This window comes from Heterodontus francisci, chromosome 5, assembly GCF_036365525.1.
Source record: "Heterodontus francisci isolate sHetFra1 chromosome 5, sHetFra1.hap1, whole genome shotgun sequence".
Lineage (NCBI taxonomy): Eukaryota > Metazoa > Chordata > Chondrichthyes > Heterodontiformes > Heterodontidae > Heterodontus > Heterodontus francisci.
This window is the reverse complement of record NC_090375.1, coordinates 23,545,593-23,562,978: the sequence shown is the minus strand read 5'-3', so window position 1 is coordinate 23,562,978 and position 17,386 is coordinate 23,545,593. Positions and strand designations below refer to the sequence as shown.

Here is a 17,386-nt window from a genome sequence, read left to right as displayed (position 1 = left end):
ACTGAGGACTTTGAGGACCAAAGAGACCACCTACATCTCGCCTGCCTCATCCATCAGGGAGTGTGCCCATACCGTTCTGCCCCACTCTAAGTTCCGGGATTGGTAATCCATTGAATCGGTCACAGGTCATATATCTTTTGTCTATTTAGATTATGCATAATCATATTTAAACTGCTACTTAACATACATTATATGTAAACTGTTGCTTCTTTATACATTTTAAAAGCACATTATGAGCTCGACCCCCTTTGGGTATGTGTAATTTCTGACCCTAAATCTTAGAATACGTACTGTGAATTTTACTCCTGGTCGAGTTGAACGTATCCCAGATTGCTTAATTTCGAGTCTTGCCAACATGCAAGCAACCCGAGTTGGTGCAAACAAAAGATGCACGCAAACATCTTCATTGGGGAAAACCATCAACTCACGAGAACTAGTCAGTCTTTCTTCAGGACCAAACATGCTCTGTAACTACAAAATCAACCATTTATTAAAATCTTGATTTCAGAAATTCACGAATGTTCTAATATTTTCAGAACTACAGCTGATAGAAAACACATCAGGACTTTTATCAATTACAAAGTATACCCATGTGAAAACGACAGAAAAAATCAAATTTGCAAATCTTGCAAAACTATGCCAGTTTTATACCAGTGTGGACTGAAATATACAGTTTGCTCAAGCACAAATATTTATTAGCACAACAGAACTATGGGAAAAAGGACTGAACTAAACAGGGTGGCGTTTAGTCAGTGTGCATTTTATTCTCAACAAGGTCTCGGCATGGCCTTGATGGGCTGAATGGCCTCCTTCTGTGCTGTAAATGACTCTTGGTCAAGTCCAGCTCAGTGCGCCATGTACAGTTATTCTGTCATTAATTCATATATTAAGGATACTAAATTTCAATTCCATGAATCACAAGACTGGCACCCCCGTTCATGGTGTCCATTTTACAGGTAGGTCAACTTAAAAATCAGTGGTTGCATCATTTTGCTCACTTTTAGCCTGACCAACGTTTACAGGCAACCCACAGTGGTGACAGATGCAATATCAGTCAAGCCAACTTGGAGCAAGGCAAGATGGTTTATGTTATGATTTTAAAAAAACAAACAAATTTCTTGGGGCAAGGGCAAAGAATAAAGTGTAAAAAGAGTGGAGCAGAACATAAGTGAAAACAAAGTTATGAAGCTTAAGTGAAATTCTTCTCCGTGGAAAAAAAAAACTCCCTGGAGTGCAGCAATTACCTGTGGCTTCTATATGCAGGTCATATATTAATGCAGCCTTTTACTTAAGACTTACCTGAAAGCAGTCTTGATCTTGACCTTTGATCAACAGTCGTAACTGCTGTGTAACAGATGAAGAATTATTTCTGAGAATAAGCTTCTGTTGACTGCAAGACATAAAAAAAACCCATTTCCATCAGGATGAACATGCAAACTAGCTAAAAAAAACTCTGTAAACCAGAAGGTGTAAAAGGGAAAAGCCATTTTATTGATAAAAAACAGAAATGGTTCTGAAAACAAAAAAGGAGTTAATAGGTAACCTGGTCAAGGTATGGGTTCACTACCTTAGTCGGTTATATATATTTACAAATGTATATGAATAGTGCCTAAACTACAATGTGAAGACAACGATGCAATTATAAATGTAATAATGAAAGGAAAAAGAGCAAGAGGAAGAGGAAGAAAAACTATTAAACCTAACATGTTGATTTGTCTTCTCAGATTATGATAAAGCTCTGCAGGAACTATTGACACCATGTCAGTCAATGAGTTGGAGGTAATATGCGGTGGGACTTACAGCAAAACAGTTTATTTACTCAGCAAACTGTAAGCAAACAAAAGTCTGCTTACAGACTCTATTTAAAAAGTGTCTCTCGGAACTCCAGCAATTTGGCCCGATAAAAGCAGTGATTTCTCCAAAAAAAAAGTGTTATCCTCAAATTATGTAAATTCAATCCTGGTCACTTACAGCAGTGACTGATGGCAGAATTACCAATCATTTCCGTTCTGGACAAGAACAGTTGACACTTAATGCCAACAGAGCTATTGTTTTACTCAGCATTTTTGTGTTTTATTTAAAAGGATGGATGCAATGGTTTTTAAATGGCATGTGGGAACCACTGGAATGGCCAGTATTTATTGTCCATCCCAAATTGCATCGAATATAGTGGTGGCGCGAGCCACTGCCTTTAACCACTGCAGTCTGTGTGCTGTAGGTACATCCACAATTCTGTTAGGTAAGGATTTCATCATTAGGTCAGGATATCACTAGATGACATCAATGAACAGTTTTAAGTCATGCATGTCAACTGCTTTATACAACTGCCTCAGGATAAATCCTCATTTTATTAAGGATGTTTGAAGTTATGTTCTTCAGATGGCCCTCGAGAAACAAAGAACAGCAGATGAAGTATTCTGCAATACTAAGCTCACATAGAGCTATCATCCCTAAAGCAAACCATAGAATACTATCCTTGCATTAAGAATGGGACAACCTTGACATTTGGCATTATTGCACTGTTTGGAAAAACTAGCTGCCCTTTGAACACAGAGACATGCGGATTTACCATTCAATTAATTAATAAAAATGCTGAGCTATTGGTGCAGCCCAGTACAGTCAGACTTGTACCAACAAAACCAAAGAGATCCTGAATAATGACCTCTCTGAAAAATTGAATTAACAAACCAGCTTCGGAAAAATAAATTCTTCAATTAGAACAGTACATTCCCCCAAAATCATTTCACAAATACCAAGAGCTGATTCCCCCACCGTAAAAAGTCCTCTTCCACATCCCAAAGATGCTGCACATACTTTCACCTTCTACAACGCACTAGTCTCCAAAGAAAATTTGAAGGAAGCAAGATCTAGGTCATCAGAAATAATGGAGAAGTTTGGAAACTTTCACAATTATAAATCAAAGCAAAACTAAAATGTATCAACTGAAATTTAAACATCAAGCATACAACACTCCATAAATTCCATTGATTCTCGGGGCTGAGCAGTGCTATACAGCCTGTAGTTGAAAAATGCATCTGTATCTTTGATTCTATGGTTAAACACAATTACCTCGGACAGTGGTCCAGGATGTCACACTGGACGTGGCCCTCCCCCTCTCCAGATCTACAAACTTCACAGCAAAACCCTAAACATTGAGGAACAGATGTACATGACAGTAAAGACCACAGGATAGATGATAGATAAGGAAACCCATTCCATCCTTTTCAGTCATTCTGATCTTGAACCATGTACCATGATGCAATACAGCTAGTGTATATGATACATCAAAAGATGTGACTAAATTGAAGGCAAGAACCACCAGGGAACAGCTGTACCAATATAGAAACCTATGTATAACTGAGGGAACATTAAAATACTCAAGAATAGGTGGACTTTCAATTATTATTAACTACATTCTATGGGAAAGATATGGAATGAGGGGAAAAAACAAACAAATTTTGCTCTCGGGATATCCCATTTTGGGCCAAAACATGTCATTTCAGAGTATTCTACAACTCAGGGGCTTTGGTTCTTACAAAAAGAAATTTTAGCAATTTTCTGTTCAAACAGAACATAAAGTAGGACAAATTACAATCTTGTTAAGTACTGAAGGCCTGAAAGTTAAGTAACCTAAGTTTATAAGAGAAAGAAGAAAGTAATGTGCAAAATACACAATTACTGGGCCAGTAAAATTTTCTTAGAAGCAACTCTTAAGATTCTTGAATAAAAGCAAAATACTGCGGATGCTGGAAATCTGAAATAAAAACAAGAAATGCTGGAACCACTCAGCAGGTCTGGCAGCATCTGTGAAAAGAGAAGCAGAGTTAACGTTTCGGGTCAGTGACCCTTCTTCGGAACTGACAAATATTAGAAAAGTCACAGGTTATAAGTAGGTGAGGTGGGGGTGGGGCAAGAGATAACAAAGGAGGTCGAGATTGGACCAGGCCACATAGCTGACCAAAAGGTCACGGAGCAAAGGCAATGGTGTGTTGAAAGACAAAGCATTAGTACAGATTAGCTGTTAATACACTGAATATTGAACAGCAGCAAGTGCAAACCTGAAAAAAAACAGTGGGTAAGCAAACTGAACAAACTAAGATGAAATGAAATAAATGCAAAAAAAAAGATTGTAAAAAATGTAAAAAAGAATGTAAAAAAAAAAAGGAAGAAAAAATAACTAAAAATGAAAGTAAAATGGGGGGCTGTCATGCTCTGAAATTATTGAACTCAATGTTCAGTCCGGCAGGCTGTAGTGTGCCTAATCGGTAGATGAGATGCTGCTCCTCGAGCTTGAGTTGATGTTCACTGGAACACTGCAGCAATCCCAGGACAGAGATGTGAGCATGAGAGCAGGGGGGAGTGTTGAAATGGCAAGCAACCGGTTGCTTGCCATTTCAACACTCCCCCCTGCTCTCATGCTCACATCTCTGTCCTGGGATTGCTGCAGTGTTCCAGTGAACATCAACTCAAGCTCGAGGAACAGCATCTCATCTACCGATTCGGCACACTACAGCCTGCCGGACTGAACATTGAGTTCAATAATTTCAGAGCATGACAGCCCCCCATTTTACTTTCATTTTTAGTTATTTTTTCTTCCTTTTTTTTTTTACATTCTTTTTTTTTTGCATTTATTTCATTTCATCTTAGTTTGTTCAGTTTGCTTACCCACTGTTTTTTTTCAGGTTTGCACTTGCTGCTGTTCAATATTCAGTGTATTAACAGCTAATCTGTACTAATGCTTTGTCTTTCAACACACCATTGCCTTTGCTCCGTGACCTTTTGGTCAGCTATGTGGCCTGGTCCAATCTCGACCTCCTTTGTTATCTCTTGCCCCACCCCCACCTCACCTACTTATAACCTGTGACTTTTCTAATATTTGTCAGTTCCGAAGAAGGGTCACTGACCCGAAACGTTAACTCTGCTTCTCTTTTCACAGATGCTGCCAGACCTGCTGAGTGGTTCCAGCATTTCTTGTTTTTATCTTAGATTCTTGAGTTGCGCTTCACAAGGAAAGCTTAATTTTTTTGGTTTGTATTACAGAATCCAATACAGCTTGAATTCAAAGTGTGTTCATTTGTATAAACATTTCAGCTAAGGCTCTGCACTGGACTCATTATTTTTCTTTTCTTTCATTTCCCCCCCCCGCCCCAAGTTCCTTATGACAAACCCTATTAAGTTGAATGGCAGAATTTGAACTACCATGGCGATAGTAGTCCTGGCTGAACAGGTTCAGGACAAGCCAGGGCCCCCGCGCAGCCAACCTCCACAGCTTATGCATTTGTGGAGCGACACAAACAATGCTGCACATTACCGAAGAGTTTCCCCTCTACAGACTAAGTGGCGGACTAATTGTCTTAAACTGAGCAAATGAGGTGGTTATCGCTTGGCTCCGGGAATTTGCATTTACTAAATAAAAAAAAACACGACTGGGCCCTTCTTTGTCTCTTCCCCTTCTCTTCAACCAGTTATGTCTTCTTTCATATGCATTATCTTTCGGTTATCCTCCCCAAGGAATTTCCCCCCAGAACCACTACTTCTCTGCCTTCCTGTTGCAATCTTCAATGCCAATGGTTAAGGCAACAGCTACCCTGTTCCCCTCTCTCTGCATTCCCTGAAAAACCATCAAGGCAGCCATCACTACCGCTCCTCAACTCAGTACTTTCCCTTTGGCCTCTGCCAGTCAAACTATAATCGCAATCACAGAATCGTTACAGCTTAGGTGGTGGCCATTCTGCCCGTTGTGCCTGCACTCTCCAAATGAACAATTCACCTAATGCCAATCCCCCACATTCTCCCCGCAACCCTGCACATTCTTCTTTTCAGATAACAGTCTAATTCACTTTTGAATACCTCGATTGAACCTACCTCCACCACACCCTCAGGCAGAGCATTCCAAATCCTAACCACTCTCTGTATGAAGAAGTTTTTCCTCCGGTCGCTTTTGCTTCTTTTGCCAATCACTTTAAATCTATGCCCTTTCGTTCTTGATCCTTTCACAAGTGTGAACAGATTTTACTATCCACTCTGTCCAGACCCCTCATGATTTTGAATACCTCGAGCAAATCTCCCCTCAGCCTTCTTTTCTCCAAGGAAAACAGTCCCAACTTCTCCAAGCTATCTTCATAACTGAAGTTCCTCACCCCTGGAACCATTTTTGCAAATCTTTTCTGTACTCTCGCCAATGCCTTCATATCTTTCCGAAAGTGTGGCGCCCAGAACTGGACGCAATATTCCAGCTGAAGCCGAACTAGTGTCTTATACAAATTTAACATAAACTCCTTGCTCTTGTTCTCTATGCTCCTATTACTAAAGCCCAGGATATTGTATTTTTATTAATCACTCTCTCAATCTGTCCTGACACCTTCAATGACTTATGCACATAGATCCCCAGGTTGCTCTGATTTTGCACCCTTTATGTTATGCTGTCTCTCCATGTTCTTCCCAACAAAATGAATGGCTCATTTCTCCACATGAACTTCATCTGCCACTTGCCCAACCATTCCACCAACTTGTCTAAGCCCTTTTGATGTTCTACACGATCCTCCTCACAGTTCACAATTTGTCCACAACCTCTCTCCACATCTGTCTTCAGAATGTCTGTTCTCATGAAGTAGACCAGTGTCATCCATGACCTTATTGTGCATCACTGCATTGACATCATGGCTTTGATAGAAACTTGTTCAAGGGTGGCAACATCTTGCCCCTCACTGAAGCCTTCCTGCCTGACCAGTTCATGACTGTTCTTCTTGCAAACTAACACCCTGTCTCCAAACTTCCTTTTTCCTTTTAAAGCCTTTGAATGTGTTGATGCCGATTGAATCTATACTCACTTTTCCTACTACGCGAATCAGGTTTCTGCCCCGAGCCACATATATGGAAAAAATCTAAATCAATGTCATAAATAATATCTTCTGTAACTGTGATTATCCTGCAATGTCTGTCCCCATCCTTCTCACACCTAGAGTAATGCACACAGTTTTGGTCTCCTTATTTAAGGAGGGATATACTTGCATTGGAGACAGTTCAGAGAAGACTTACTGGGTTGGGATGAAGGGGTGCCTTATGAGGAACGGTTGAACAGATTGGGCCTATACTCATTGGAGTTTATAAAAATGAGGGGTGATTTTTTGAAACAGGAACAACATTTTCACGCAGTGAGTGTTTAAGGTCTGGAATGCACTGCCTGAGACTATGGTGGAGGCAGTTCAATTGAAGCATTCAAAAGGGAAATAGACAGTTATATGAAAAGGAAGAATGTGCAGTGTTACAGGGAGAAGGCAGGGGAGTGGCACTAGGTGAAATGCTGATTAGGAGAGCTGTGCAGACACGATAACTGAATGGCCTCCTCCCGCACTGTAACAATCGGTGTTTCTGAGCTGGTGTAACATGGTACATGCTGGGAGGATGTTTCCCTTCATGGGGGAAATCTAGAACTAGAGGGTGCAGTTTCAAATAAGGGGTCTCCTATTTAAAAAGAAGTGAGGAATTTCTTTTCACACTGCCATTATTCTTGGGAATTCTCTACTCCAGAGAGCAATGGAGGCTGGGTCATTAAATATATTCAAGGCTGAACATACGAATTAGGAGAAGTAGGCCATTTGGTCCCTCGAGCCTGCTCCGCCATTCAATATCATGGCTGATCTGCTTGTGTTTCGAATTCCACACTCCCATCTACCCCCGATAACCCTCGACTCCCTTGGCTACGAATCTATCTACCTTTGCCTTAAATATATTCAATGATCCCGCCTCCATCACCTTTTGAGACAGAGTTCCAAAGTCGCAAAACCCTCAGAAAAAATGTCTTACCTTTGTCCCAAAAGGGCAACCCCTAATTTTAAAACAGTGCCTCCTAGTTCTGGACTCACCCACAACTGGAAACATCCTCTCCACATCCAACTTGTCAAGACCATTCAGGATCTTATAAACTTCACTCAAGTGTCCCCTCACTCTTCTAAACTCCAGTGAATACAAGCCCAGTCTGTCCAACCTTTCCTCACAAGACAACCCCTCATTCCAGCTATCAATCCTCTGAAGCGCCTCCAACGCATTTAGATCCTTCCTTAAATGGGCGGCACAGTGGCGCAGTGGTTAGCACCGCAGCCTCACAGCTCCAATGACCTGGGTTCAGTTCTGGGTATTCCCTGTGCGGAGTTTGCAAGTTCTCCCTGTGTCTGCGTGGGTTTCCTCCGGGTGCTCCGGTTTCCTCCCACCTCCAAAGACTTGCAGGTTGATAGGTAAATTGGCCATTGTAAATTGCCCCTAGTGTAGGTAGGTGGTAGGAGAATGGTGGGGATGTGGTAGAGAATATGGGACTAATGTAGGTTTAGTATAAATGGGTGGTTGTTGGTCGGCACAGACTCAGTGGGCCGAAAGGCCTGTTTCAGTGCTGTATCTCTAAATAAAAAAAAATAAACGAGACCAAAACTGCACACACAATTCAAGATGTGGTCTCACCAATGACCTAGATAACTTAAGCACAACATCCTTACTTTTAATTCCTCTCGTAATAAAGGATAGCATTCCATTAGTCTCCTTCATTACCTGCTGTACCTGCATACTAACTTTTTGTGACTCATGCACTGGAACACCTAGATCCCGCTGCACCTCGGAGTTCGGCAGTCATTCTCAGTTTGAGCAATACTCTGCTTTTTTATTCTTCCTACCAAAGTGAACAACTTCACATTTTCCTACATTATACTCCAACTGCCAGACCTTTGCTCACTCAACCTATCTATAACAGTCTGCACTCGTCACATCCTGCCAATTGGCAAAGGGCCCATTCACACATACTCTCTGTTTTCTGCTAGCCAGCTGATCTTCTATTTATGCTAATATGTTAACCCCTACACGATGAGCTCCTACTTTGTGCAGTAACCATTTATATGGCACCTTGTCAAATGCCTTCTGGAAATCCAAGTACAGTATGTACTGAACTAGACACATTTTTGCTCGACAAGGGAGCCAAGGGTTATGGTGGGGGGGCAGGCAAGAAAGTGAAGTTAAGGCCACAATCATGATCTTATTGAATGACAAGAGCCCCTCAAGCCTGCTCCATCTCTTAGGTTATCTTCACCACTTCTCAGTAGCCTGCAATATAGTGACCACATCACCCTTCTCCAAAGTTCCTCCTTCCACTGTCCAGATCAGAGGGACTGCCCTCGCCTGGCTCCACTTTTACTTATCCAAATCAGCTGAGCTCCATGTTCCAATGGAGATTTTATCCACATTAAAACACACTGTAGACAAACGTGCTGTTGACAGTAAGCAAACAATATGGTATTTTGTCAAACATCTGAACTTTGCATTAGGCACCTTGCACCTTCAATTAAGTGCATTTCATCAATTACTTGAATGTTTTATATTATTTATGTATCTGTAATGTTTTACTATACCATTTTATTAAAACAGCTCCATCCTACGATTGTATAATTTAAAATCTTTCAATCGAGAAATGACTTTCAATTAACAGAAACAGACTGCAAAGAGAGTCTGATAGTTTATTAAAAAAGTAAATGAAAAGTGAAAATATTCAAGTTTCATCAGTCCCACATTCATAATGGAATTCAACATCAGTACCATCTTAGAATAATGTTAGTCGCCAATGACAATGGTACTTACACTGCCCTTCCAAGGGAAACTCCTCCCCACGACATAAATTGCTTATTCGACAGAATTGGTGGTACATCAACTGAGGAATTTGAAGACGACGAGATGGATTGGACTGACTCAGGTCTCCCAAGCAATCCTTTTAAAGCAACTTCATACTGGGGACCAAAAGGCTGAACCAGAATAGTCAAATGGCTAGAAAGGAGAGAACACTGTTTAGCCTGAAAAATGACAGATCCATCATCAATATCTGGGTTTCCCTAGTTTCAATTTGTTCACCCATTTAAGAGATGACATTTCCTTAAAATATTTTTTTGAAAAGTTTTTTTTTTTTAGTAGAGTGAAATGAAAGACTGAGACACAATGAAAAAATGAGAGATTTGATCAAAATTACTGTGCTTAAGTTTAATAAACTTTTAGTTTTAGTTTTTAGAGATACAGCACTGAAACAGGCCCTTCGGCCCACCGAGTCTGTGCCGACCATCAACCACCCATTTATACTAATCCTACACTAATTCCATATTCCTACCACATCCCCACATGTCCCTATATTTCCCTACCACCTACCTATACTAGGGGCAATTTATAATGGCCAATTTACCTATCAACCAGCAAGTCTTTGGCATGTGGGAGGAAACCGGAGCACCCGGAGGAAACCCACGCAGACACAGGGAGAACTTGCAAACTCCACACAGGCAGTACCCAGAATTGAACCCGGGTCGCTGGAGCTGTGAGGCTGCGGTGCTAACCACTGCGCCGCCTTTGTTCTTATTAGGTGGGTTTCACTTCTTCCGTAGTTATGCGATGAAGCTTATGCTGTTAAAATCAGATGCAATTTCGCAGAAAATTTGGTGAAAAACTATGCTTATGCAATAATTTACAGTAACGAAGTTGTACATCTAAATAATCAGCCCAAAATCTTCCCTACCCTACCCAGCTACAAAGGATTGTAGTGATGAGGAGAGTGCAGATGCTGAGAGACTGCTTCCCATGTAGAGTCTAGAAATACAGAGTATAGTCTTAGAACAAAGGGTTGGCCATTTAGGGCTGAGATAAGAAGACATTCCTTCACTAAGGGTTGTCAATCTTTGGAATTCTCTACCCCAGAGTGCTGTGGTGCTCAGTCGATGAGTATATTCAAGACTAAGGTTAATACATTTTTGGATACTATGGGAATCAGGTGGGAAGTGGAGTTGAGGTCGAACAGTCATAATATTATTGAATGGCAGAGCAAGCTCGAGGGGCCATTTGGCTTTCTTCAGTTTCTTATATTCTTGGCTGTTTACACAAAAACAAAACGATAACATGTAGCAATATTCCCTGAACAAAGGATCAGTTAGAAACTTTTAACATTAATATAATCAAATACAAGACAAGACTTGATCGATTCAGTATTATATAAACTAAAAATTAAAGCGGATTTTATAATTTATAAAACAAAGTGAAAGAGAGACCAGCAGGGATTGTATTTGCTCCAATTCGGACAAATTACATGAGCTGTATTAAGTATTATTAGGGTTCAGCAGTATTTGTAAGGTTTACTAATAGTGGCAGCCATAAAGGTGGGGCTAAAGTGTGGCGAGTCGAAGAGACTTAGCAGTTGGCAGGAAAAAAGACAGAAGCGCAAGGGGAGAGCCAACTGTGTAACAGCCCCGACAAACAATTTCTTCTGCAGCACCTGTGGAAGAGCCTGTCACTCTAATATTGGCCTTTATAGCCACTCCAGGCGCTGCTGCACAAATCACTGACCACCTCCAGGCACTTACCCATTGTTTCTCGAGACAAGGAGGCCAAAGAAGACGACTAATAGTGGTAAAGTTTATTAGAATTGACAAGCTTTATTAGCATTGGTAAGGTCTATTACCAGTGGAAGGTCTACATGTCTGTATTCAAGAAAAGTACAACTTTAGAACAAGTAGCTGGTGAGTATTTTTTTGAGCAAGGTTTATTTTTACTAGTGAACTGTATTGATTTTTAGTAGGATTTATCAGTACTAGTGAGGTTTTATTAATAATTCTAAAGGTGTTGTAGAATGGGAAAAAAAAATTTCCGCAGTAACAATGGGTCAACTAATAAATAAAGGAATGGCAGGGGTGCTTAAACCTCGAGCATGCACCTCCTGTGCTATGTGGCAGCTCCAGGATACTTGCTGTATCCTGGAGAACCATTTGTGTAGGAAGTGTAGTCAATTGCGGCAGCTGGTGACACTGTGATGCGTTCATGAGGATGGGAGCTATGTGGATAGCATGTTTATAGATGTGGTCACCCCACAGCTGAAGAGTATGCAGGGACAGGGAATGGGTGACCACCAGACAGGCAAAAAGCAGGTAGGTAGTGCAGGAGATCCCCGAGTGTATCACTCTCTCCAACAGGTATTCAGTTCTGAATACGGAGCCACTTCTCCATTCCTGGTTTCAGGGTTTTCAGACACAATAGGGAGGGGGAGTGGCAATTGAGGCCATATGGATTGAGCGAAGGAACATAAAAGGGGTAATCACACTGCTGGGAGCGTACTATAGACGCCCAAATAGTCAGAGGGAGATAGAAGAGTAGATATGTAGACAAATCTCTGAGAAATGCAAGAATAGGGCAGTAATAGTAGGGGATTTTAACTGAGATAGTTTTAGTGTAAAAGGAATTGAGGGAGCAGAATTCTTGAGGTGCATTCAGGAGAACCTTTTTGGCCAGTATGTAGCAAGCCCAACCAGAGAGGGTGCAGTTTTAGACATAGTTTTAGGAAATGAAGATGGGCAGGTGGAAGGGGTGGCAGTGGGAGAACATTTTGGTGGTAGGGATTATAATTCAGTCAGTTTTAACTTAATAATGGAAAAGGACTGAAATGGAACAGGAGTTACAGTTCTCAATTGGAGCAAGGCCAATTTTACTAAACTGAGGAGTGATTTAGCGAAAGTGGACTGGAACCAGCTACTTGAAGGTAAATCAGTGTCAGAACAGTGGGAAGCATTCAAACGGTTCAGAGCAAACATGTTCCCTCAAAAGAAAAAGGGTGAGACAGCCAAATCTAGAGCCCCATGGATGTCAAGGAGCTTACAGGGGAAGATGAGGCAGAAAAAGTAAGCTTCGTCCAACACTGAGAACTCAATACCACAGAAAGCCAGTACAGAAAGTAGAGGGGTGAAATCAAAAAGGAAATTGAGAGAGTAAAGAGTGCATGAAAGATTATTGGCAAGCAAAATCAAGGTGAACCCAAAGATGTTTGATCAATACATTAAGAGTAAGAGGTTAACTACAGAGAGAGAGGAGGGCCCATAAAAGACCAAAAAGGTAACCTATGTGTAGGGACGGAAGATGTTGGTATGGTTCTTAATGAATACTTTGTGTCTGTCTTCACAAAAGAGGGTAGCGATGCAGATGTTGTAGTTGAGGAAGAGGAGTGTGAAGTATTAGATGTGATAAACATAGGGAGGGGAAGTATTAATGGGATTAGCATCCTTGAAAGTTGATAAATCACCAGGGCCAGATGAAACATACCCTAGGCTGTTGAAAGAAGCAAGAGAGGAAATAGCAGAAGGTCTGACCATCATTTTCCAGTCCTCAGTGGATACAGGTGTGGTGCTGGAGGATTGGAGAACTACTTGCGTTGTACCTCCGTTTAAAAAGGGAGCAAAGGAGACCAAATAATTACAGGCCAGTCAGCCTACCTCAGTAGTGGGCAAATTATTGGAATCAATTCTTAGAGACAGAATAAACTGTCTCTAAGAAAGCACAGGTTAAAACAAGGATATTCAGCATGGATTTGTTAAGGGAAGATCTTGTTTGACCAACTTGATCAAATTTTTTGTAGTAGCAAGGAAGATAGATGAGGGTAGTGCACTTGATGTGGTCTACATGGATTTTAGCAAGGCTTTTGACAAGGTCCCACATGGCAGACTCGTTAAAAAAATAAAATCCTATGGGATCCAGAGAAATGCAGGAAGGTGGACACAAAATTGGCTCAGTGGCAGGAAACAAAGTGTAATTGTTGACTGGTGTTTTAGTGACTGGAGGGCTGCTTCCAGTGGCATTCTGCAGGGCTCAGTACTGGGTCCCCTGCATTTTGTGGTATACATTAATGATTTGGACTTAAATGTAGGGGGCACGATCAAGAGTTCTGCAGAGGACACAAAGATTGGCCGTGTGGTAGATAGTGAAGAGGATAGCTGTAGGCTGCAGGAAGATATTGATGGTCTGGTCAGATGGGCAGAAAAGTGGAAAATGGAATTCAACCTGGAGAAGTGTGAGGTCAAACAAGGCAAAGGAATACACGATAAATGGGAAAATACTGAGAAGCATAGAGGAAGCGAGGGACCTTGGAGTGAATGTCCACAGATCCCTGAAGGTCGCAGGACAGGTGGATGAGGTGGCGAAGAAGGCATATGGAAACCTTTCCTTTATTAGCTGAGATTTAGAATAGAAGAGCAGGGAGGTTATGCTGGAACTGTACAACTTATTGGTTAGGCCACAACTTGAGCACTGTATGCAGTTCAGGACAGCTCATTACAGAAAGGATATAATTGCACTAGAGACAGTACAGAGGACGTTTACGAGGATGTTGCCAGGACTGGAAAAATGCAGCTATGAGGAAAGATTGGATAGGCTGGGGTTGTTCTCCTTGGAACAGCGAAGGCTGAGGGGAGATTTAATTGAGATGTACAAAATTGCGAGGGGCCTGGACAGAGTGGAAGTGAAGGGTCTATTCACCTTAGCGGAGAGGTCAGTGACGAGAGGACATAGATTTAAAGTGATTGGTAGAAAGATTAGAGGGGAGATGAGGAAAAACCTTTTCACCCAGAGGGTGGTGGGGGTCTGGAACTCACTGCCTGAAAGGGTAGTTGAGGCAGAAACCCTCAACTCATTCAAAAGGAGTGTGGATATGCACCTCAAGTGCTGTAATCTGCAGGGCTAGGGACCAAATGCTGGAAGGTGGGATTAGAATATGTGGGTCATTTTTCAGCCAGCATAGACACGATGGGTCAAGTGGTCTCCTTCTGTGTATAGAATCATAGAAATTTTAAGGCAGTGTCTTTGGCACAAGGAACATCCCAAGGTACTTCACAGACGGCAATAAGTCAAAGAGATGCTGTGCCAAGAAATGAGAGGTTCGGAGGGGTGACCAACAGATTTGTTTAACAGATAGGTTTGATGGTTTTGCAAGTGGAAAGTGAAGGAGAGGGCCAAAGATATTTCGTTAGGCAATTCCTGAAAGCACGACTCAGGTGGTTGAAGGCTGCATGACAGTGAAGAGATTTTAAGATGAAGGCAAGAATTTTAAATGAGTTGTACACAGGAGCCAAAGTAGGTCAGTGAGGACAGGAATGACAGCAGAGCGCGACTTGCTGCAGAACATAATGTGTGGAACAGTTTTGCACAAGTAAGAGTTGACAGAACATACGAATTAGGAGCAGAATGCAGCCACTCGGACCCTCGAGCCTGCTCTGCCATTCGACAAGTTCATGGCTGGTCTGATTGTAACCTCCACGCCACATTCCCACCTACCACCAATAACCTTTCACCCCCTTGCTCATCAAGAATTTATCTACATCAGCCTTAAAAATATTCAAAGACTCTGCTTCCACTGTCTTTTATGGAAGAGGGTTCCAAAGACTCACGACTCTGAGAAAAAATTTCTCATGTGTCTTAAATGGGCAACCCCTTATTTTCAAATGGTGACCCCAAATTCTAGATTCACCCACAAGGAGAAAGATCCTTTCCACATCCACCCTGTCAAGATCCCTCAGGATCTTACATGTTACAATCAAGTCGCCTCTTACTCTTCTAAATTCCAGCGGATACAAGCAAAGACGAGCCTGTCCAACCTTTCCACATAAGATAACCTGCCCATTCCAGGTATTAGTATGGTAAGCCTTCTCTGAACTGCTCTGCTTTTAATGCATTTACATCCTTCCTTAAGTAAGGAGACCAATACTGCACACAGTACTCCAGATGTGGTCTCACCAACCTCCATGCTTTTGTATTAAATTCCCCTTGCAATAAACGAGAATATTCTATTGGCTTTCTGAATTACGTGCTGAACCTGCATATTAACCTTCTGTGATTCATCACTCGGACACCCAGATCCTTCTGCATCTCAGAGAACTGCAATCTCTCACCATTTAGATAATATGCTCCTTAATTATTCCTGCCAAAATGGACAATTTCACATTTTACCACATTATACTCCATTTGCCAGATCTTTGCCCACTCACTTAACTTATCTATATCCCTTTGTAGCCTCATGTCTTCTTCACAACTTCCTACCTTTGCGTCATCAGCAAATTTAGCAACCATACCTTCAGTCTCTTCACCCAAGTCATTTATATAAAATTTGTAAAAAAAAATTGAGGCGCAATGATCCTTATGGCACACCACTTGTTACATGTTGCCAACCAGAAACTGACCCATTTATGCTTATTCTCCATTTCCTGTTAGCTTGCCAATCTTCTATCCATGCCAATATGTTACCTCCTACACCATAAGCTTTTATTTTCCTCAATAAACTTTGATGTGTTAGATATCCAGAAGGCATTTGGTAAGTTAAGTACAGTATATTCACACGTTCCCCTTTATCCATAGCACATGCGACTCCCTCAAAGAACTCCAAAAAATTGGTTAAACATGATTTCCCTTTCACAAAACCATGTTGACTCTGCCTTATTAACTTGAATTTTTCAAAGTGCCCTGCTATAAAATCTTTAATATCTTCTAACACTTTCCCTCTGACAGATGTTAAGCCAACAGGCCTGTAGTTTCCTGATTTCTGTCTCCCTCCCTTTTTGAATAAAGGAGATGCATTGGCGATTTTCCAATCTAATGGAACCTTGCCAGAGTCTAGGGAAATTTGGGAAATTAAAACCAACGCATCAACTATCTAATTCGCCACTTCTTCTAAGACCCTAGGATAAAGTTCATTAGGACCCGGGGATTTGTCAGCCCCCAGCTTCAACAATTTGCTCAGTAGTACTTCCCTGGTGATAGTAATTTTTTTGAGTTCCTCCCTCCCTTCCATTTCCTGGTCTGCAGCTATTTCTGGGATGTTAGTTGTATCCTCTATAGTGAAGACTGATGAAAAATAGCTGTACAATTCATCTGCCATCTCCTTATTTTCCACTATTAATTCCCCAGACTCACTTTTGATAGGACCAACACTCACTTTAACTGTTTTCTTTTTAAAATATCTATATAAACTCTTACGATCTGTTTTTATATTTCTTTTTTTAAAAATTCATTCATGGGATGTGGGCGTCACTGGCTCTGCCAGCATTTATTGCCCATTCCTAATTGCCCTACAGAAGGTGGTGATGAGCTGCCTTCTTGAACTGCTGCAGTCCATGTGAGGTAGGTACACCCACAGTGCTGTTAGGGAGTTCCAGGATTTTGAGCCAGCGACAGTGAAGGAACAGCGATATAGTTCCAAGTCAGGATAGTGTGTGACTTGGACGGGAACTTGCAGGTGGTGATGTTCCCATGCATCTGCTGCTCTTGTCCTTCGAGATGGCAGAGGTCGCGGGTTTGGAAGGTGCTGTCTAAGGAGCCTTGGTGCATTGCTGCAGTGCATCTTGTAGATGGTATACACTGCCGCCACTGTGCGTCGGTGGTGGAGGAAGTGAATGTTTGTGAATGGCGTGCCAATCAAGCAGGCTGCTTTGTTCTGGATGGTGTCGAGCTTCTCGTGTGTTATTGGAGCTGCACCCATTCAGGCAAGTGGACAGTATTCCATCACACTCCTGACTTGTGCCTTGTAAATGGTGGACAGGCTTTGGGGAATCAGGTGGTGAGTTAC

The 17,386-nt window shown here is 41.6% G+C and overlaps 1 protein-coding gene across 3 annotated transcripts in view; it reads right to left on the bottom strand.

Moving 5' to 3' along the window:
• cep192 (centrosomal protein 192) overlaps window positions 1-17,386 on the bottom strand; it is a 239,969-nt gene that overhangs the window by 69,941 nt on the left and 152,642 nt on the right. For all 3 annotated transcript variants that reach the window (XM_068031195.1, XM_068031194.1, XM_068031193.1), the window contains exons 29-31: window positions 9,619-9,801; window positions 1,300-1,390; window positions 292-471 (exon numbers count right to left, since the gene is read on the bottom strand). In XM_068031195.1, coding sequence (XP_067887296.1) covers window positions 292-471; window positions 1,300-1,390; window positions 9,619-9,801 — 454 coding nt within the window. The remainder of the gene's footprint in view (window positions 1-291; window positions 472-1,299; window positions 1,391-9,618; window positions 9,802-17,386) is intronic.